This window comes from Procambarus clarkii, chromosome 12 (assembly GCF_040958095.1).
Source record: "Procambarus clarkii isolate CNS0578487 chromosome 12, FALCON_Pclarkii_2.0, whole genome shotgun sequence".
NCBI classification, from domain to species: Eukaryota; Metazoa; Arthropoda; class Malacostraca; order Decapoda; family Cambaridae; genus Procambarus; species Procambarus clarkii.
In genome coordinates, this window is record NC_091161.1 from 47612891 (window position 1) to 47634995 (window position 22105).

At 46.2% G+C, this 22105-nt stretch overlaps 1 protein-coding gene across 1 annotated transcript in view; it reads left to right on the forward strand.

The window, feature by feature from the left end:
* LOC138363926 (uncharacterized) overlaps positions 1-22105 on the forward strand; it is a 178509-nt gene that overhangs the window by 70593 nt on the left and 85811 nt on the right. The window contains exons 2-3 of the mRNA XM_069323384.1: positions 1433-1616; positions 4234-4356. Coding sequence (XP_069179485.1) covers positions 4348-4356 — 9 coding nt within the window. The 5' untranslated portion in view covers positions 1433-1616; positions 4234-4347. The remainder of the gene's footprint in view (positions 1-1432; positions 1617-4233; positions 4357-22105) is intronic.

A 22105-nucleotide genomic window follows, 5' to 3' on the forward strand; every position in this document is an offset into this window, starting at 1 on the left:
GCCGTCTCCTTTTCTGGCGAAGAATGAGACTGCTGTGTTCCGGTGGGGTCCATGGGTGGTTGATGCTTGGTTGGTCAGGCCGGGGGTGCATCATGTTTTGTGTCCGGTTGCGGCGCTTCGCCGTTATTTGCGCGCCACAGCTTCTGTGTCCGGGGACGCGCTGTGGGTTGATCCGGTTTCCCTTCTTCCCTGTTCGCGGGTTCGGGTCTCTCAGGTCGTCCGCAGGGTTATTAAGTCCAGCCAGCCTGCGGTCTATCCCCGTGCCCATGATGTTCGTAAGTTCGCGGCTCTTGCTGCCGTCTTTGGGAATATGTCTTGGTCTGATATTCGGGCGCGGGGATTTTGGCGGTCGAACAGGGTCCTGGCTGCTCGTTACCTTGTGAATGTCCCTGGGCCCCGTCGGGCCTGTGTTGCTTTGGGTCGGCGGTTGCAGCCAGTTGTCTCGGCTTCGAGTTGAGGAGTGAGCGACGACCGCCTCCCGGGTAAGTCCCTCTTTTTCTGTCTGTGGGTAGTTAGCTCCGGGGAGCCGACGGGGCTCCCCCCAGAAAATCAGCGTTGAATGTAATGAAACGCCATTTTCTGGGTGAGTCCCGGAGGCTCCCCGGCATCCCTCCCTCCCTCCGGTCGGCGTTTTTTCGCGTTTTTGACATCCAGCCTCAAGAACTGAGGTGTGGGTAGCCGGCGCGGGGGTCTGGGGCTCCCCCTTCCCCCTCCCAGGGAGGGGGAAGGGGGAGCCCCAGACCCGGGAGGGGGAAGACAGCGGCGCGGCGGTGTGTGACGTCACACTAGTTTGCTTGTTTTCGGTTGGGGAGTTCTATCCACTAGTTCGGCTTTTGGTAGCAATTTTAACCAGAATAGGGGTTTGTTTTGAGGCGCTTACCTTTCTGGGTGCCTGTTCCGATCGATGGCAGACATAGAATGCTTCCAACCACACGGGGGCTTCTATAGGCCATTGCTCCCCTTGCCTCTCTGAGGGGGCCCGGTTCTGGCCGTGGTCCCCGGTAGGCCTAAGAACTCCATACACATGACTGATGCCAAAGTCTGACATTAGCATATCAGCCTGGGATAGCTCCGGGGAGCCTCCGGGACTCACCCAGAAAATGGTGTTTCATTACATTCAACGCTGGTTTTTTTCTTACCTAGCCCATCATATGATATGATGTGCAGCCAAAGGGTTAAAAAGTATATATACAATGTGTGCCATGCAGGTAGTTAGACAAAAATAGCATATATATACAATTAACGCTGGTCAAGGGTCAATGTATGAGTAGCAGCCTAGTTGATTAGGTGTCCTAGGTTCTCATATATGTAATATGGTTTCCTTTACAGGGGTTGTTCACTGTGGCAGTGGGTTAATACTGTATTATTTTATAGAATTTTGAAATGCTGCTACTCTACTTCTATTAATATCTTGAATTTATTTTTACAACAGGTTAAAAGAATCTTGGAATGCAAACAGGAATTTGGGTGAACATGAAGATATTTCAGGTTTGGGAGTAACAAGCAACATACACCAGGAAGATGATAAGGTGTGGAAGAAAGAAGCTGAAAAGCTACAAAAGAAATTAAGAGCAGCTGAGGCAGGACATAAAGTAATATTGGATAAAGTTCTTCAGGTCAGTTTTTAGTTAGTGACATGTAAATGTACATTGTGTTTTCATTAATAAATCTGAACGTTTATGATTATGCCATTTAATTTAAACAAGAAGCATAGAAAGTTGTACAGTGGTAAAATTTGTATTTAGTATTTTCAGATTTAGTTTAGTTCCATTTGCTTTAATTTAAGATTCAATACAGACTGGTATGAATGCATATAAAAATCAGAGTATTGCCAGACTGGATTGATTCATCTCCAATTTATATTGTCTTTTCACATTCATTTGTGCTTTAATTGAGCAATATAAATCAGTACTTTAGTCTAAATAAAAGAAAATCAATTTAATTGTAAAATATAAGTAACCAAGCGGAAGTAGGTACCTGATACCAAAACCATGAAGCTGGTAAAGTTGCAACTGAGGAAGAGCTAAACCCAAAACCAAAGTGAGAACTGAAACCTAGCAGTAGGAGGCACGGTAGGCATACAGTAGATCATGATCCTTAATTGATGACCAGACCACACACTAGAATTTGAAGGGACGACGACGTTTCGGTCCATCCTGGACCATTCTCAAGTCGATTGTGAGAACGTCGTCGTCCCTTCAAATTCTAGTGTGTGGTCTGGTCAACATACTTCAGCCACGTTATTGTGACTCATCGCCTGCATCATGATCCTTATTGGCATACAAAGTCTGCGACTGATGACACTCAAGTGGTATGACACTTGATCAGTAAAATAGTTTCAAGAAGCCTCCGGGGCTCGCCCAGAAACTGGCCTTTCCCATTACATTCAATGTTTTTTTTCTTTTTTGATTCTTGATGAATATGGAATTCCAGGTGTCTGGGCCTGATGCAGTGTGCATGGGCATGCTGTATATGGCTGATTTAAAGTTCAGAGGGGTTTGGGGATGACACCAGATATATGATTTGATGATTGTGTCACATTCGTAACAAATTTGATTTTATCATTCATTTTCAATGTGTTCAGGGGTTCACTGAAGACACAATCGTATTATAGCCTCGGTATTTCACTCATTTCTTTGTTGTCAGCTGTGAAAGTTCGATCACCCCTGCACAAGGGGATAATGCAAGATATAGTTTTTGTTCTAGATTTTGCATAGGAGAAAAAGTATTTTGGAATCTTATCTATTTCACCTATTGCTTCATGCTCTCCTCCAATGGCACTGGTTCTGTTCTTTTGGCCCTGAGGGGCAGTTTCTTTCTTTGCAGCCTTTTCTTTTTCTGGCAAAGGGTGAGCTGATGAGCATCCAGAGGAGTCCTCTGGTGGTTGATGCCTGGTTTGTCTGGCTGGAGGGCATCCGTTCTTGAGTTTGGTTGTGAAGGTTCATTATTACCTACACCTGACTCGCTCTGCTTCAGTTGATTCTTTCTTTGGTGATCTGCTTTCCATGGTTCCCTGTTTCAAGGCACATTTATCCCAGAATTTTCACAGTGTTATTAACTCTGGCCTGCCAGCAGCCTTCCACCCCACCACCATCCCCCCCCCCACCACCATCCCCCCCCCCCTTGGGCTCAGCTTTTGTAAGTTCGTGGCTTTGGCTGCTGTATTCCCCTACATGTCATTGGGTGCTTTTCAGGTTTGGGGAAGCTCATTTGGTTACTTTCTCCTCTTTCTTGGTAATTCATATGTCTTCTGTTTTCTCTGTTGTTAGTTAGCTTCAGGGAGCCGCTGGAGGTTCCTCCAGAAAACCAGCATGGAATGTTATGAAACACCTCTTTCTGGTAGAGCTTTGGTGGCTCCCTGATTTCCTAACCCCCCCTTCCCCACTTGTCTACCAGGTTAGTGGTTTGTTTTTTATCAGCTTCCAACTGACTCATGGTGGGGGTGGAAGCTTAGAGCTCCCAGGGTACCACCTGTTGGCAGCCATTTGCACTAGGGGGGGGGGGGGTTCAAGCTAGTGAATTTCAAGTGAATCATTTGGAATTGAGTGAATCAGTTGCAGTCATTTGGCCAGCTCATCCTTATCAACAAAACCCAAAAGTTAATCCATGCACATGCCAAACCCAGTGTTTATGAATGAAACATGATTTACACATGACTCACAACTGATGACATTTGAACAGTTCTCGAAGAGTGTTTCACAGACAACTTTTGTTTGAACCACAATGCTGTAAATTCTTCACCCATGTACTACAAATACAAATAATCGCCAGTAGAACCTAAACACCTAATCTAACCAATGCCTAAATATGTACAATATGCTAACATATAAGAATAATATATTTTTGAGAAAATTTCTATTTTGAATGAACAGCATGTTAAAATTTATGAATGCATCCTTGGGATTGACCGCTGGATGAATTGAACTTTTTCTGAGATGAGTTGCATTTGGCTGTTATAGTGCTTCATTTTATTTGAATTTTAGTTATTTGTGTTGCGTCACTTATTTCTGGATATTTTCTCCGTGTAGTAACAATTCCCAGCTCCATATGCATCTGTGAGGGTGGGTCAGGTTCTAGCTCTGCCATTCAGGTTCTCTTAGGTCATGCATTGGAGAGTCAGGACTCCTATGTCTAATGTAACTCAGTAGTGGGAAATCATCTTATTGAGATTCACAGAGCCACCAAAGCTCTAACAGCAAGAGATGTTTCATTACATGCCGTTCATTTTTTCAGGAATCTCGGTTATTGGCACAGCAGGAATTGGAAACTTTACAGAGCCAGAATAGTTATGAAAATGGAAAATTAAATAATAGAATAACTTTACTACAAGAAAAGCTCTCTCAGGCTATGTCTGAGGTAAGTTTCACTACAGTTTATTATTTTGTAATTCAGTACAATGTTTATAAAACCTATTGTGGTTAACATGGAAGCTTGCATGTGCAATTAAATAACTATGCACTAGGCTGGTTTAATTGAATTGATTTATCTTTTGTTCCAAAAAGCCAGCGTTGAATGTAATGAAACGCCATTTTCTGGGTGAGACCCGTAGGCTCCCCGGAACTTATCCAGGCTGATATGCTAATGTCAGACTTTGGCATCAGTCAGGTGTATGGAGCTCTGTGGGCCTACTGGGGACCATGAGCCAGAACCTGGCCCCCTCAGAGAAGCATGGGGGAGCAATGGCCTATAGAAACCCCTGTGTGGTTGGACGCATTCTATGTCTGCCATTGATTGGGCCATGCACCCAAAAAGATAAGCGTTCCAAAACAAACCCCTATTCTGGTGAAAATTGCTACCAAAAGCCGAACAAGTGGATAGAACTAGCCAAAAGGAAACGAGCATGCCATCACACGTCGCAGCACCGCTGTCTGCGCAGCTCCCCCCTTCCCGGAAGGGGTAAGGGGAAGTCCCAGACCCCCGCCCGGCTATGCACCCTTCAGTTCTGAGGCTGGATGTCAAAACACGGCAAAAAACACCAACCGGGGGGGGGGGGGCGGGGGGATGCCAGGGAGCCTCCGGGTCTCACCCAGAAAATGGTGTTTCATTACATTCAATGCTGGTTTTCTAGGGGAGCCCCTTTGGCTTCCCGGAACTAACTACCGCAGAGGAAAAGTAAAGGGACTTACCCGGGAGGCAGTCGCTGCTCACTCCTCACCTCTATGCCAAGACAACTGGCTGCACTCGCCGACCCAAAGTGACACATTTGGCGTGAAAATTGGCTTGATCCGATTGGCGTGAAGTCACCAGTGGAGTCCCACAGGGCTCTGTACTCGGTCCTATCTTGTTTCTGATATATGTAAATGATCTCCCGGAGGGCATCGATTCATTTCTCTCAATGTTTGCGGACGATGCTAAAATTATGAGAAGGATTAAAACAGAAGAGGACTGTTTGAGGCTTCAAGAAGACCTAGACAAGCTGAAGGAATGGTCGAACAAATGGTTGTTAGAGTTTAACCCAACCAAATGTAATGTAATGAAGATAGGTGTAGGGAGCAGGAGGCCAGATACAAGGTATCATCTGGGAGAGGAAATTCTTCAGGAGTCAGAGAAGGAAAAAGACTTGGGGGTTGATATCACGCCAGACCTGTCTCCTGCAGCACATATCAAGCGGATAACATCAGCGGCATATGCCAGGCTGGCCAACATACGAACGGCATTCAGAAACTTGTGTAAAGAATCATTCAGAACTTTGTATACCACATATGTCAGGCCAATCCTGGAGTATGCAGCCCCAGCATGGAGTCCATATCTAGTCAAGGATAAGACTAAACTGGAAAAGGTTCAAAGGTTTGCCACCAGACTAGTACCCGAGCTGAGAGGTATGAGCTACGAGGAGAGACTACGTGAATTAAACCTCACTTCGCTGGAAGACAGAAGAGTTAGGGGGGACATGATCACCACATTCAAGATTCTGAAGGGGATTGATAGGGTAGATAATGACAGTCTATTTAACACAAGGGGAACACGCACAAGGGGACACAGGTGGAAACTGAGTGCCCAAATGAGCCACAGAGATATTAGAAAGAACTTTTTTAGTGTCAGAGTGGTTGACAAATGGAATGCATTAGGAAGTGATGTGGTGGAGGCTGACTCCATACACAGTTTCAAGTGTAGATATGACAGAGCCCGATAGGCTCATGAATCTGTACACCTGTTGATTGACGGTTGAGAGGCGGGACCAAAGAGCCAGAGCTCAACCCCCGCAAACACAACTAGGTGAGTACAACTAGGTGAGTACACAGGCCCGACTAGGCCCAGGAACGTTCACGAGATATCGAGCAGCCAGGACCTTGTTCGACCACCAAAATCCCCGAGCCCGAATGTCAGCCCATGACATGTTGCCAAAAACGGCAGCAAGAGCAGCAAACCTGGAAACTTCATGGGCACGGGGATAGACCGCAGGCTGGCTAACCTTAACAACCTTGCGGACGATCTGGGAGACCCACGCTCGTGAACAGGGAAGAAGGGAAACCGGATCAACCCAAAGCGTGTCCCCGGACACAGAGGCCGAGGCGCATAAATAACGGCGGAGGGCCGCAACCGGATACAAAACAATGTGCACTCCCGGCCCGACCAGCCAAGCATCAACAACCGAAGGACCCCTCCAGAAAACAGCAGTCTCATTCTTTGCCAGAAAAGGAGATGGCTGCAGACGATCAAACCTATCGGGACGACCGAAGGAGCAGAAAACCCCTGTGCCAGAGGAGAGCATGAAGCTCACCGAACCGACCCCTAAAGGCCAATGCCAACAGAAAAAGAGCCTCCGAGATACAAACCTGAACCGAAGAGGCCACAACAAACTGTGGAGAACAAAGAAAAGAGAGCACTCTGTCCAATGACCAGGATGGCTCAGGCAGCGCATGAGCAGGCCGGAGGTGAAACGACGCATGAGACAGCTTGTGAAACAGCACAGACATAACACCAATACCGAAAGCAAGCTGAAGCGGCTCCGCCGGTGCCGCACGATATGAGGCGACAGTATGGGGAAAGATGACGGCCCCGAACCTCCACAAGAGAAGGACAAGACCACGCCAACAACGCAGGTACCTAAGAAGGGACAGAAAGAAAAGGAAGGACTGCCAAAAAACCCACACTGCCGCCAAGAAGCAGCACGTAGGTGGGACACCATCAACGAAGCCACCTGACCACCAACTGAAGGTGAGAGACCCGATTCAGAACCGAACCAGCCCCACCATGGGTCAATCAAGCCTAGGAAGAGGTGGAACCGCGGGAAGATCTCGGGTGCGACCACAGAGCCAGCAGAGACCCAAGCCGGCAAAGGAGGAGATGGAATGTCTGCTGTACAGAAAAACATCCCAACGCCATGTGCCAGGAGATCAGAGACAACAGTCCTGACACGAGACTCTAGAGAAGGGACACCGAGGGACCATGAAAATGCCAACAGGCAAGGTAAGCCAGGAAACCAAGAACCCAAACCTGGCAACAGTAGAGCCAAAAGGCACAAGCAAAACACACAACCATGTAATTACCTAAATGTAATTACCTTTAGTGTAGTTACAGGATGAGAGCTACGCTCGTGGTGTCCTGTCTTCTCAGCACTCTTTGTCATATGACGTTTTAAAACTACTGATGGTTTTGGCTTCCGTCACCTTCTCACCTAACTTGTTCCAACCGTCTACCACTGTTTACAAAAGTTAATTTTCTTATATCTCTTCGACATCTCTGTTTAGTTAGTTTAACCCTTAAACTGCGCATGGCATATATATACGTCATGAGTAACATGTCCCACCGTGCGCATGGCGTATATACGCCATAGGGTGCCAGGCAAGATTCAAATGTCACACGGCTACATGGGGTTCACATTAGCTTCCTCAGGGCTCTTGTAAACAGACGCCATTTTTAAAAAAAAACGTGAGCAATATTCTCAGGTGTGAGAGTCACAGTACTGTTGGAGCAACCAAGGCTGGCGCACACAGCATGAGCGAACAGCATTGCTGTTCAGCTTGTGACCACAGCATCGCCGAAAAATGTCAAAATAAATACATAACTGCTATTATTTAGCGATGACAATGATACAGATGTTGTAATAATTAGCGCTGTGAGAGGAGTGATGCTGAGGGACTGAAGGAAATTGCATCGTTTGCTGACTGCGTGGCCACCTGTTGTTGTCTGCATTCACCATACCAGCTCAGTGGTTCTCTATGGTGAACACAAATGTAAATACTTATATATAATGTGTGTATTAGTGTAATAACAGCAAAAGGATTATGTTGGAAGGAGCTATTTGGGTGACGGAGGTGACGTCATCGGCATGATTTGTCTGGCTGTGTAGTGGGTGGCCACTATGCTCTTTAGGCACTCTACAAGCTTAGGTGTAAAGTTACGGTGCATACAACATGTAGTTGGGAGCCGGTCGGCTGAGCAGACAGCACGCTGGACTTGTGATCCTGTGGTCCCGGGTTCGATCCTGGGCGCCGGCGAGAAACAAAGGGCAGAGTTTCTTTCACCCTATGCCCCTGTTACCTAGCAGTAAAATAGGTACCTGGGTGTTAGTCAGCTGTCACAAGCTGCTTCCTGGGGGTGGAGGCCTGGTCGAGGACCGGGCCGCGGGGACACTAAAGCCCCGAAATCATCTCAAGATAACCTCAAAATAAATACTTATATATAATATGTGTATATAGTGTAATAACACAGTAAACAGTATTGTTGGGGGAGAAATTTTAGTGTGTGTAAACTTGAATGAGTGCGGGAGGCAGCCGCCAGCTGTGTGTAGCAATGTCTCTTAGTGCCTAAACTAACTATATCAACTTAGTTGTACAGTTGTGGTGAACAAAACATATACATACTTATATATAACGTCTGTATATAGTGTAATAACACCACAAACGGTATTGTTGGGGGAGAAAGTTTAGTGCGTGTGACCTTGAATAAGTGAGGGAGCCGCCAGCTGACTGTGTGTAGTGATGACTCTTAGTGCCTGAACTAACTATATCAGCTTAGTTGTACAGTTGTGGTGAACAAAACATGTAGATACTTATATATAACATCTGTATATTGTGAATAAAATATAAAACAGGATGGTGGGAGGAGAAAGTGGGTGAGTGAGGCGTTGTTGAGGGAGTGGCAACAAGTGGCTGGCTGGTGTGTGGCGGTCACTCCTCGATGCTTTTAGACTCTCAATACCAACTTAGTGGTTCGTTATGGTGAACAAAACATGCAGATACTTATATATAACCTGTGTATAGAGTGTAATAACAGCAAAACTATTTGTTTATTGTTTTATGATCATAATTGAATCACTAATATGCACACCTTACTTTTGAGTATAGCAATTATTCACCCCATTTATTATATAAATATATCACAATACACACTATTGAATAATATTACTGCAAAAAAACTAGGAAAAATCAATCAGAGACATTGAAATAATTAAGTGATAATATCTTTGTGGCAACTCCCATCTGTCAGCGCGGGTAAGGCTGACCGGCTCTGACAACCGCTCTGTCAACGCCCACTTTTTGCCAGACTTCCTCGGTCTATTGCACCCAAAATATGTCACCTACGATTTTATTTTTTATTTTTCCCGTTCTTAGGGAACACAAATTAACATTTTTAGAAGACGAAATTAATTTTTTATAATATTTTTTTTCTTGACCACAGGGGTACAAATCTCCTCAGGACCCCTTAGCAGCTTAAGGGTTAAATCAATGACCTCTTGTTCTTGAGGTTTCCAGGTCTCAGGAATTCTTCCCTATCAATTTTATCGATTCCTGTTACTATTTCGTATGTAGTGATCATATCACCTCTTTTTCTTCTGTCTTCTAGTTTTGGCATAGTTAACCTTCAAACCGCTAAGGGCCTTTTTGCCTTCAACACCCACAGGCACAACAACAAAAAATCCAAAAAATTCTTTCATCCTATAAAAGTGTTCATTTGTGTTCCTGATCACGGAAAAAAATAACAAAAAAATCGTAGGCGGCATATTTTGGCCGCAATAGGCTGTAGAAGTCTGGCAAAAAAGAGGAGTTGGCAGAGTAGGTGCCAAATGAGGTCTGCTCCAGCCCAGCTGTCAGGCGGGGGTTGCCACAAAAATATTATTACCTAATTATTTCAATGTTTCTGATTGATTTTTTCTTTGTTGTTTTGCAGTAATATTATTCAATAGTGTGTGTTGTGATACAGGTACATTTATTTAATGAAATGAGTGAACCATCGCTGTACTCAAAATTATTGTGTTCATATTAATGATTCAATTATTAAGTATCTGCATGTTTTGCTCACCACAACGAACCACTAAGTTGGTATAGTGAGTCAAAAAGCAACGAAGAGTGGCCATCACTCACCAGCCAGTCAGCCACTTGCTACCACTTCCTCACTCACCTCCTCAGTTGCCAACATACTCCTCCCACCATACTGTTCTTGCTTTTATTCTCTATACACAGACGTTAAATATAAGTATCTACATGTTTTGTTCACCGTAACTGTACATCTAAACTTGTATGATGAGTTCAAGCAATAAGAGACGTAGCTACACACACACACACAGTCAGCTGGTGGTTGCTGCCGTTACAGGTTCAAGGCCAGACGCACTAATATTTCTCCTCCAACAATACTGTTTGTGGTGTTATTACACTATATACACACATTATATATAAGTACTGTATCTACATGTTTTATTCACCACACCTGCACAAAAAAGCTGGTATGGTGCCCAAAGACTATAGTGGCCACCAGTAAACATGACAAGTTATGCAGACGATGCACCTCCCTCACCAAAATGGCGGCTCCCCACACACTCCTATTGCTGTTATTACACACTATACACACATTATATATAAGTACAGTATCTACCTTTGTGTTCACCATAGCGAACCACTAAGCTGTTATGATAAGTCCAGTCAGAAGACATCACCACCACTCTCTCTCCCTCAGCATTACTCCTCCCACCATGGAGCACAGCACTAAATATCACCACAATCCTGCTATTATCAGAATCCTGGTCAGTTTTATTACAGTCAAGGGTCTTCTATAATACTATCATCGCTAAATAATAGCATGTACATATATATTTGACATTTTTAGGGGATGCTCTGGTGAAAAGCTGAACAGCGGTGCTGTGACCTCATGATGCGTGCATCAGCCTTGGTGGCTCGCTCAGTACTGAGGCTCTCTCACACTCAGGAATGTTGGCCACGATTTTTTTTCCTAGGTGGCGTCTGTCAACTATCGGTTGTGACTGCACTATAGCTGCCCCTATCCCAGGCGGGGCATTTAAATTTAAGCTCTAATCATTAAATCAGCTATTAATATATTGTGCTGTATCGGTAATGTTACTCACATCATCTATATATGTATTGCGTGGTCTAAAGGCTTATGCCTCTAACCTCTCCTCGTAGCTCTTGCTCTTCAGTTCTGGGAGCCACTTGGTAGCATGTCTTTGCACCTGTTCCAGTGTGTTGATATGCTTCTTAAGATATGGGCACCACACAACCACTGCATATTCTAGCTTTGGCCTAACAAAAGTCGTGAACAATTTCTTTAGGACCTTAAACATAATACAGGGTACAAAACACAATCAAATGTGCCCATAGTTGGAAAACAGCATGTAAAGGATTTGGGAATAATGATGCCTGACGACCTAACGTTTAGGGAGTATAACCAAGCAAATATTGCGTCAGCCAGACAAATGATCGGATGGATTACGAGAACTTTCAGATCCAGGGATCCCATCACAATGGTTGTACTCCTCAAGTCACTTGTGTTGTCCCGTCTTTAGTACTGCTCCTTACTCACTTCCCCCTTTAGAGCAGGAGAGATTGCTGAAATAGAGGGAATACAGAGAACATATACGGCATGCATAGACACGATAAAGGACCTAAATTATTGGGATTGTCTCAAAGCCCTCCAAATGTACTCACTAGAAAGAAGACGAGAGAGATATCAAATAATATACACGTGGAAGATACAGGAGGGCCAAGTACTAAATCTACACAGTAAAATAACAATGTACTGGAGTGAACGATATGGAAGAAAATGCCGAATAGAACCAGTGAAGAGCAGGGATGCCATTGGCACTATCAGAGAACACATCAGACATGGTTGTTCAACACCCTCCCAGTGATCATAAGAAATATTGCCAGAACAACAGTGGACACCTTCAAGAGGAAAGTAGATTGTTTCCTCTAAGGAGTGCCGGACCAACTGGGTTACGGTGGATATGTGGGCCTGGAGGCCGTTCCAAGCAACAGCCTAGTGGACCAAACTCTCACAAGTCAAGCCCGGCCTCGGGCCAGGCTTGGGGATTAGAAGAACTCCCAGAACCCCATCAACCAGGTATCAACCAGGTTTAGTATTTCGCCATCCATGTATTTAAAAGCAATTCTGAAGTTAAAAAGCGTACCATAGGCTCCTCGCACAACGTTCTTTATGTGGTCCTCAGGTGATAGTTTTCTATCTAGAATCACCCCTAGATCTCTTTCTTTATGAGAATTCTTTAAAGGTTTCTCACATAATTTATAGGTTGTGTGGGGTCTTTGTTGTCCTATTCCACATTCCATAACATGGCATTTATTCACATTGAATTTCATTTGTCAAGTGGTGCTCCATATACTTATTTTGTCCAGGTCTTCTTGAAGGGCATGACAATCATCTAGGTTTCTTATCTCTCATATTATCTTAGTATCATCAGCAAACATGTTCATATAATTCTGTATTCCATCTGGTAGATCATTTATGTAGACAATGAACATCACCGGTGCAAGAACTGAACCCTGTGGTACTCCACTTGTGATATTTCTCCAGTCCGATACATTGCCTCTGATTACTGCCCTCATTTTTCTATCAGTCAGAAAAATTTTCATCCATGTTATCTGGTTGATACCTGGTTGATGGGGTTCTGGGAGTTCTTCTACTCCCCAAGTCCGGCCCAAGGCCAAGCTCAACTTGTGAGAGTTTGGTCCACTAGGCTGTTGTTTGCAGCGTCCCGCAGGCCCACATACCCACCACAGCCTGATTGGTCCAGTACTCCTTGCAGGAAACAATCTAGTTTCCTCTTGAAGATGTCCACGGTTGTTCTGGCAATATTTCTTATGCTCGCTGGGAGAGTGTTAAACAACCGTGGACCTCTGATGTTTATACAGTGTTCTCTGATTATGCCTATGGCACCCCTGCTCTTCACTGGTTCTATTCTACATTTTCTTCCATATCGTTACTCTAGTACGTTGTTATTTTACTGTGTAGGTAGAAGAATGTTAGAAGCTTACCTGTCACCCCTCCATTATTTTCCAGTTTCCAGAACAACCTCTTATGTGGATCTCTGTTGAAAGCCTTTATTAGGTTCAGATAGATGCAGTCATCCCAACCATCTCTTTCCTGTAAAATCTCTGTGGCTCGATCATAGAAACTGAGTAAATTCGATACACATTAGCTTCCAGATCAAAAAAACATTACTGTCTGTCTGATATTATATCATTTCTCTCCAGGTGTTCTACTCATTTAGTTTTTATTATTTTTTCCAATATTTTGACTATTACACTTGTCAGTGATACAGGTCTATAATTGAGGGGCTCTTTCCTGCTGCCACTTTTGTAGATTGGAACTATGTTAGCCTTTTTCCACACATCTGCTATGACTCCTTTACACAGGGATGTCTGAAAAATCAGCTGAAGTGGTATGCTGAGCTCAGGTGTACATTCTCTCAGAACCCATGGTGAAACTCCATCTGGGCCAACTGCTTTGTTCATACTTAGCTCCAAGAGCATCGCCTAATAATGTCAAAATATATATGTAACTGGTATTATTTAGCCATGATAGTATTACAGAAGAGCCTGAGTGTGATAATGACTGTGTACAATGTTCAAATATCATTGAATCAATGCTGTTCATGATGTGCACAGCGCTAGCCACAGCACCACAGCATTATTTCGTCCATCCAGGAATCTTCAAATGATTTCTTATTTTGCTTTACAAAATAAACTTGTGGTCAATTATTCATTTACAGGATTTAGTGACCAGGATTGTGATAATAGCAGGAGTGTGGTGATAATTTGCGCTGTGCATAGTATTGTGGGAGGAGGAAGTTTGGTGATGGAGGGAATTCAGATAGCGTCACCGTGTGTGGCAGCCACTCTTGTTTTGCTCACCATACTAGCTTAGTGGTTCACTATGGTGAACACATATGTACATGGGTATATACAATGTGTGTATATACCCATGTACATATGTGTGTAGTATTGTGGGAGGAGGAATTTTGGTGAGGGAGGGAGGGAGGGAATCCAGATAGCATCACTGTGTGTGTGTCAGCCACTCTTGTTTTGCTCACCTTACTAGCTTAGTGGTTCACTATGGTGAACACATATGTACATGGATTTATACAATGTGTGTACAGTATTAGATAGTACTGGGTAGATAGCCCAGATAGTACTGGGTAGATAGCCCAGATAGTACTGGGCTCCCTGAGGAGCCCAGCTAAGGGCTCCTCAGGGGGTCCCGGCTAAGGGCGTTTGGGCACCTGACAGCTGGATGGACAGCGCTTCGGATTCGTAGTCCTGAAGTTCCAGGTTCGATCCCCGGTGGAGTGGAGACAAATGGGCAAAATGTTTCTTTCACCCTGATGCCCCTGTTACCTAGCAGTAAATAGGTACCTGGGAGTTAGACAGCTGCTACGGGCTGCTTCCTGGGGGTTTGTAACAAATAGGAGGCCTGGTCGAGGACCGGGCCGCATGGACGCTAAGCCCTGAAATCATCTCAGGATAACCTCATGATAGAGTAATAACATCAGCAGGAGTATGTTGGGAGGAGCCATTTTGGTGAGGGAGGTGGCGGTGTAATCGTAGCGTCGTCTGCTGGCTGCTGTGTGATTTTTCATGCAGTGTATGGTGGCCACTGCTGTTTGGACACAATACTGGATTACTTGCATAGTTATGGTGAATAAAACATGTAGAAACATATACATAACGTGTGTAAATAGTGTAATAAAAACAGTAACAGTGTAGTGGGAAGAGCAATGTTGGCGAGTAAGGAGTAAGCTAGGTACTCGCCTATTTGTACTTGCGGGGGTTGAGCTCTGGCTCTTTGGTCCCCGCCTCTCAACTGTCAGTCAACTGGTGTATAGGTGTTACAGGAGTGAGGGAGGGCTGGCTGGGTGTGGTAGCTCATACTCGTGAAGTTCGGAGTGTGTTGATGGTGAATGTATATAGTGTGTGATAGTGTATAGTGTGTAAATATGTTGCAAATATACATAAATGAACATGAAACATTGGATATATGAGCAATATATGTGGACACATTTGTGACACATATAATACAGTGTCTTAGGACAGTACGGATGTTCTATTGCCATAATATTGTGTACGTGTTCATTATACAAAGGATTGGCAAGAAAAACAAAACAAATGTATATGGAATTTACACAAAAAACTGAACAAAAAAATATTTGTGGCAACTCGTGCATGTTAAAGCTGGCAGGCGACTGCCTTCGGGAGTCTACGTCACAGGCGACCACCAAATCGTGACGTCACACGCCATTTTCCGGACCCCATTGTGGCCAAAGTAATTACAGTTTTGATTTTTTTACATATCAGTGATCAGGGAAGGGTATTTAACATTTTCTAAAACAAAAATAATTTTTTCCAGAGAATTTATTTCCTGCGCACCGGGGGAGGGGGGGGGGGGAGGGGCTGCCGTATTTGGAAGGAGAGCAGCACAATGGTAAATGAATTTGGTGAGAAATTCATTAGAGAAATGTTTGCTTCAACATCATTGTGAGAGGGCCAGAAAACAAAAGAAAAAATAGAATCAATATAAGAGGCCTAACCCTAAATGCTTCAGCAATATAAACTAGTAAGAAACAACTACACCACAGTGAGAATAGAGGCATAAAGCTCAAAATGAATTTTCCCATAAGAAATAATGTAAATTGAATTGATCCATTCCACACCCCGTAAAATATTAACTTAAAATACATTTTATACCGAATACCACTCTTTTTGTACTAGCTACAATACAGTATGTATATCTTAACTTTATTGAGGACTTCTGTTGGCGTATGGAAGACTGTGAGGAGGGGGAAAGGAAGAGAGGTGTTACTGTTTGGAAGGGGACTCCACCTTCCATTATAACATCAAGCAGTGATGACTTCTCTGGGGTAATCTCTCTACTAAGTTTTACAGGAGTACCACTAGGACCTGCTTGCTTGTCTTACTAAGAATCTGCCTAAAGACACTTGTGTTTACCTACATTTTAACACTTGTCTGTAGTGCGACATCACATTGTCATTTAAAAGGTCAATGCAACAGCCTGCTACAGCTTTATCTGGGTGAATTTTTTAAACGAAACTTTGCAGTTCTTCCCATATTTCACACATTTTCTTAATGAGGAAGCAACATCCTCTACTCACAACTATTTTCTTAGGTTAAACTTTACCACTGACTTTCTTGGGACCCATGACATGATATATAATAAATACTTTTATGTTCAAAAAACAAAAAAGCACAAAAAAATGAAATTTTTTACAAAGAATTCAAGCGCGATCGTCACTAAGTGGGCGGCTCTGGTAAACTGAGGTGGGGTCGCCCGTGTCACCAGGAACCACGCGCTCGGTCAACCCATACGTGTATCAACAAAGTTGCAATTCGAGGCAAAGGTCGTAAGTCAAGTCGAATTTTCGGACAAAATTGGGGTCATAACTCAACAAATTTGTAAATAGGGGCATTCGTAAGTCGAGGTTCTGCTATATATACAAAGTGTGTATACAGTATAATACCACCTAAAGCAAAATGTTTTATTGCTCTTTGGTAAATACAGTGCATCCTCAATCTAACAAACCCAGCTCAAATGAATTCCCGGATGGTCTGAACAATTTGCATACTGTACATACAAATGTTCGATTAAGCGTGGATTCTTCGTTCAAGCTGCAACTGACACGAAACATTAGGAGTGGCTGTCATCATCTATGATTCACCAAAGTGTAAACAGTTGTACTGTACAGTGTTTTATTTTGCTTAACCGTTGTTTCCAGGAAGAAAGGGTTGAAGGATGATAAAATGGTGTCAGGGAAGGCAGGTGGTGTCATTGGTGAGGATTTTTGTCAGAGGGCAAGTGGTGTCAGTGGATTAAGTGTTAGGGGGCTGGTGGCTGAAGTTATTTTCATGGGAGGCAGGTGGAGTTAGTGGTGTATCCAAGACGACTGGTGGTGTCAGTGGTGGAAGTTGTTGTCAGGGTAGGTAGGTAGGTGGTGTTCATTTTGAAAGTTGTTGTCAGGAGAGACAGGTGATGTTAGTGGTGGAAGTTGTTGTCAGGAGAGACAGGTGTCTGTGGTGGAAGTTGTTGTCAGGGTAGGTTGGTGATGTTAGTGGTGGAAGTTGATGCTAGGGGAGGCAGGTGGTGTTAGTGGTGGAAGCTGTTTTCAGAGGAGGCAGGTGCTGTCGGTGGTGGAAGATGTTGTCAGGGAAGGCAGGTGGCATCAGTGGTGGAAGTTGTCAGGAGACATGTGGTGTCAGTGGTGGAAATTGTCAGGAAAGGCAATTGGTGAAGTGGTGTCAAGAAAGGCAGCTGGTGTTAGTGATAAATCTCTTTTCTTCATTCAAGTAGTCATTCTTGTTTGCTGCATCTATACTTCTGGTGGTTCTTTCTTTGGCTTTGGTTTGATGTCTGATCCCTAAGGTCCCTTTCGTTGTGTAAAGCTAACGTGATTCTGGTAATGGGTTGCAGTAGGTGTTGGATGCATGTCAAAGGCTTTGTTTGGGTTCAGAGTATTAGTTACCTAGTATATGAGCTATGGCAGCTACTAGAAACCCACAAGGAAAAGGCATTAATTACATTTGATGCTTGATTTCTTTTGGATCCTCTGTGGCTTGGGTGCTTCAAGGTTTAAGTATACTCGCCCATGGTACTGATCATTTGACTTGTTTGCCTCTGGGTTTACATATTCAAGAAGAAGCTTGTTTTGTTTAGTTTAACATTTTTTTGTATAATTTTTTTGGTTTTAGATCTCTGATCCCCAAGTTCACTTTGTCTGATAAGGAGATCTAGATTCTGGTTCTGGCTCATGGCAGATCTGCTCAGGTCTCAGAGGTCTGGTACACTTTCAAGAGTTGGCTTTACCAATACGTATTCTTACTGAGGGTCAGCCAGAAAAAAAAGCATTACATTACATTTAACTCTTGATTTCTGTGGGGAGCCCTGTCGGCTCCCTGGAGCTTTACCAGGCTGATATGCTAATATCAGACTTTGGCATCAGTTATGTGTATGGAGTTCTAGGGCCTACCGGGGACCACGGCCGGAACCTGGCCCCCCCCCCCTTAGAGAGGCAAGGGGAGCAATGGCCTATAGAAACCCCCGTGTGGTTGGAAGCATTCTATGTCTGCCATCGACCGGGTCAAGCATCCAGAAAGGTAAGCATTATAAAACAAACCCCTATTCTGGTGAAAATTGCTACCTAAACCCGAACTAGTGGATAGAACTTCCCAACAGAAAACAAGCAAACTAGTATGACATCACACGTCACCGCGCCGCTGTCTGCGCAGCTCCCCCCTCCCCGGGAGGGGGAAGGGAGAGCCCCAGACCTCCCACGCCGGCTATCCACCCATCAGTTCTTTGGCTGATGCTATAGGCACCGGTTATGTGCTCCGGCTCCAGTAGTTGTTTTAGCACTGTACCTAGAGTGTGGTGTCTGTCTTCTAGGTGGTGCGTGAGCCAGGAGTGTGTCTCTAATACTCAGGCTGCATGCACCTAGGGTTCCCTTCCCTAGGTTAGGTAAGTACTGCCCTTGGGGCTTGGGGCCACTGTCCACAAGTTCCTTGGGTCCTGCCCCTGCTAGGCCGTTTACTGCTTGGTTTTCGGCCGCTCTTTGTGTGCTCGGGTGTTCTGTCTCCCTTGTTCGCCTTAGGGTAAGGGGCACTTTTGCACTGGTGGGGTGCAGGGTACTGTACAGCTTGTCTTTACCAATCATGGCGGCCGGCTCTGTTCCGCTTGGGTACGCTGTTCTCTTGCGGGGTTTTCTTTTTCTTTTTGTTTATCTACCTGGTGGGGGGGGGGGTCTGCCTTCGTTCTTGCCCCTTGTGTCTCTTGTGTTCTGAGTATTTTCTGGTGGTACCCCTGCTAGGTCCCCGTGAGTGTACACGTCCCGGGGGTTCAGCTCTTAGAAAGTTGTTTGGTAGCTTTGGGCGCCGGTTAGCAGTACCCTGCCTGGGATTACCTGAGCGCGAGTCCTCTTATAGTAAACGCTCGGGACCCTGGGAAACCCCTGGGGGTGCGTGGGTCCGATGGATGTGACCCCAGAGTCCCCCCTCGCTTCCAGCGAGTTTGAGGGTTGCTCTCACCCTTTGTCTCTGGGTGACTGTTTTGCCTCCGTCTGCTGCCTGTGGGGTCGGTGACACCTTCGACCCAGAGTCCTGCGAGCTTTGTTGCTTGTTGTGGCTCGGTTACCCAGTTGTGCTGACTAAGCGGGTGCGGGCAGCAGGGGCGTTGCACTTTGAGCCTTGGTGGTGGCAACGCTCTCGTGGTTTACTCCCTGGGAGCCCCAGGGCTGCCCCGTTTTGGTTCGTGTTGGGACTTAGGGGTGTTGGTTGCTTCGGTTCCTTCCACGCCCCCTTGTCTTTCCTCTGGATCCCCCTTCCTGCCTGCATGCGGTTCCTTACTATCTGTAGGATCGGGGCGGGGTTTGATGGTGTTGAGACTCGGGCAGTCTCGGGGAATTCCCTTTCCGGGGTAGTGACGGGGGCATTGAGCCTATTCCTCCAGCCGTGTTGTAAGAGTCTGCCAGTGAGCTCCCTTCCTTAGTGTTTTCGCGGCTGCCCCGGTTTTCTGGTATGGCCGGGGCTTTGGGGGGACGGCTCGGCCCTGGGGCCTGTCGTATCGGTTCCCGGGGCTGGGGAGGGGCTGATTTGGGGGGCCCTTGGCCCCGTAGGACCCCGTGAGGGGTCTTTCTCCCCCTCTAGGCGGGGCTTGTGGTTACGCGGAGTGGGGTTTTTGCTCTCCACTCGTCGTACGTGCTGTTGAGCGTTGGCCCCTCCCCGGGCTCAGTTCCTTGGCCTTTGAGTCGGTTGGTTCCGTCCTGTGGGAGGATGCTTCCCGCCCCCCAATTTTGGGACGGTGTCATCGTCATGTTTCCCCGTTCTTGGGGTTCTACGTGACTTCTGGTCTCGGGTGCGCCTTTGTGTGCCTTCGGAAGCTAGTGTTGGCTTGTGTGTTCTCGAGGGTTCGGGAAGGTTTTCGCTACTTCCCGCTTTATTGGATCGTCTGTCGGCTCCTCGTCCGGGTCGCCGTTTTGGGCCACTTGTAGTCAGGTTGGGCTGCTTGTGGCCAGTGGCCCGGTTGGGCTACTTGTGGCCCTGTTGGGCTACTTGTGGGCCGGTTGGGCTACTTGCGGGCCAGTTGGGCTACTTGTGGCCTGGTTGGGTACCTTTTTAGGCTCTGTCTTCGCTTTGTTGGCCGGTTTTGTTGTTCCTGCTTCCTCTTTTGGCTACTTTTCTAGTGCGGTAGTCCTGGTTGGTGCCTTTCCGCAGAGCGGGTTGTGCGGTTCGACCAGCGTGTCATGCGCATGCGCCGTGGAGTTTTTGGTCTGGGCGGTGTGTTTCAGTGCTGGTGTTTTGCGCCCTGTTTTCTCAGGTGCTTCGCCTCTCGCTCTTCTCCCTTGCTGTGGTATGTGCCCCTTCGCTCCGGGGGTGTCCTGGTTTCCAGCTGTGGGGAGGACACCGAGGTTTTTCCTGTGTCATGGGTGTGGGCCACTTTCTTTGCCTCTACCCTGCTCTCCTGCGGATCCGGCTCTGGCGTCTTCACCTGGCGGTGCTCCCAGGATCTTCTGAGCACGGTTGAGTCATGTCACGTTCGTGCCGCCATTCGACAGGTGAGTTTCTGCGGTCTGGCGTCTTTTGGCCGGGCGCTGGATGCGGAGATGTTTATATACCTGTCTTTATTTAGGTATATTTTTGTACGACTGAGACCGATCGCACACCAGTGACTCTCTCTTTTTCAACCCTTCCAGTCCCACTTCTGTGCATGTCCAACCCATGCTAGTCATTCAGGGGATCCACCTTTTTTCGTGTTATGAGGTGTGTGGGTTGTGGTGCTGGTTATGTACTCACCTGGTAGGGCTCTCCTGGTTGTGCTTGCAAAGTTTGAGCTCTGGCTCTTGGGTCCCGCCTATCTGGAAGAACTTGCAGGATAGTACCAGTGGAGTGCAGTGGTGCTATAGGCACAATCGGGGAACATTGTATAACCATCAGAGGTCTGCGGTTGTTACACGACCTACTTGCGATATAATACCGCCATATTGCCGGTACGTCCGTGGACTTCCAGGGCACACTAGCCTGTTTTCGACTCGAAGTTCCGGCCCATCCTGGTTGTGATGGGTATGTGGGCCTGCGGGCCGCTCCAAGCAGCGTCCTGGTAGGCCACCCTCTGGCCGGTCTAGCCTAGCCTCGGGCCGGGCTTGGGGTGTAAATGAGCTATCAGTACCCCATCCAGCAGGTATCGAGTGGGGTTCTTCGCCGTCAGTCGCCTGGTATGCAGGTTTCTGGGCCTGCTGGGTTCTGTCGTGTCTCCGTTGGCCCTGTCTGGGGTCTGCCTGCTCCGTTCTCTGCCTTTGCAGAAGAGTTGCTATTTAAATGTTGCATGTTGCGGTGGTGCCTGTTGTGGTGGTGCCTGTTGCTGCTGCTGCACGTGTGCATTGGTACCGTGTTTCGCGGTGGCGTTTCCTTGTTCCTGTGTCCGATTGTGGTGTGGCACTTTGCGGCTGTTTTGTACCTAGGGTTTGCGTATGGGGGTTTGCTTGTTGTTTTTCGTGGTCTTCGGGTCTCTAGCTTGGCCCTCTCATGTGCGTGGGGTTTTTCTGTCCCTGCCTGATTTTCCACCCCTGGTTGTTTTCCTGTTTTTTTTTTGTGCTTCAGCTCTTTCATCCTGCCTCTCCCCAGTCGTTTTCCTGGCATCTCCTTTGGTCGGTTTCCACCGCTTCCTTTTCTTGTGCGTTCCATATCCTTGTGCCACTTGGGTTTCGGTGGTCGCGCCCGAGATCTTTCCGCAGCTCCGCCTTTTCTTGGGCTTGGAGGGGCCTTGTCGGGGTTGCTTCGTGGTAGGTGTCCCACCTGCGTACTTCTCTTGGCGGCAGTATGGGGTATTTTGGCGGTCCTTCCTTTTACTGTCC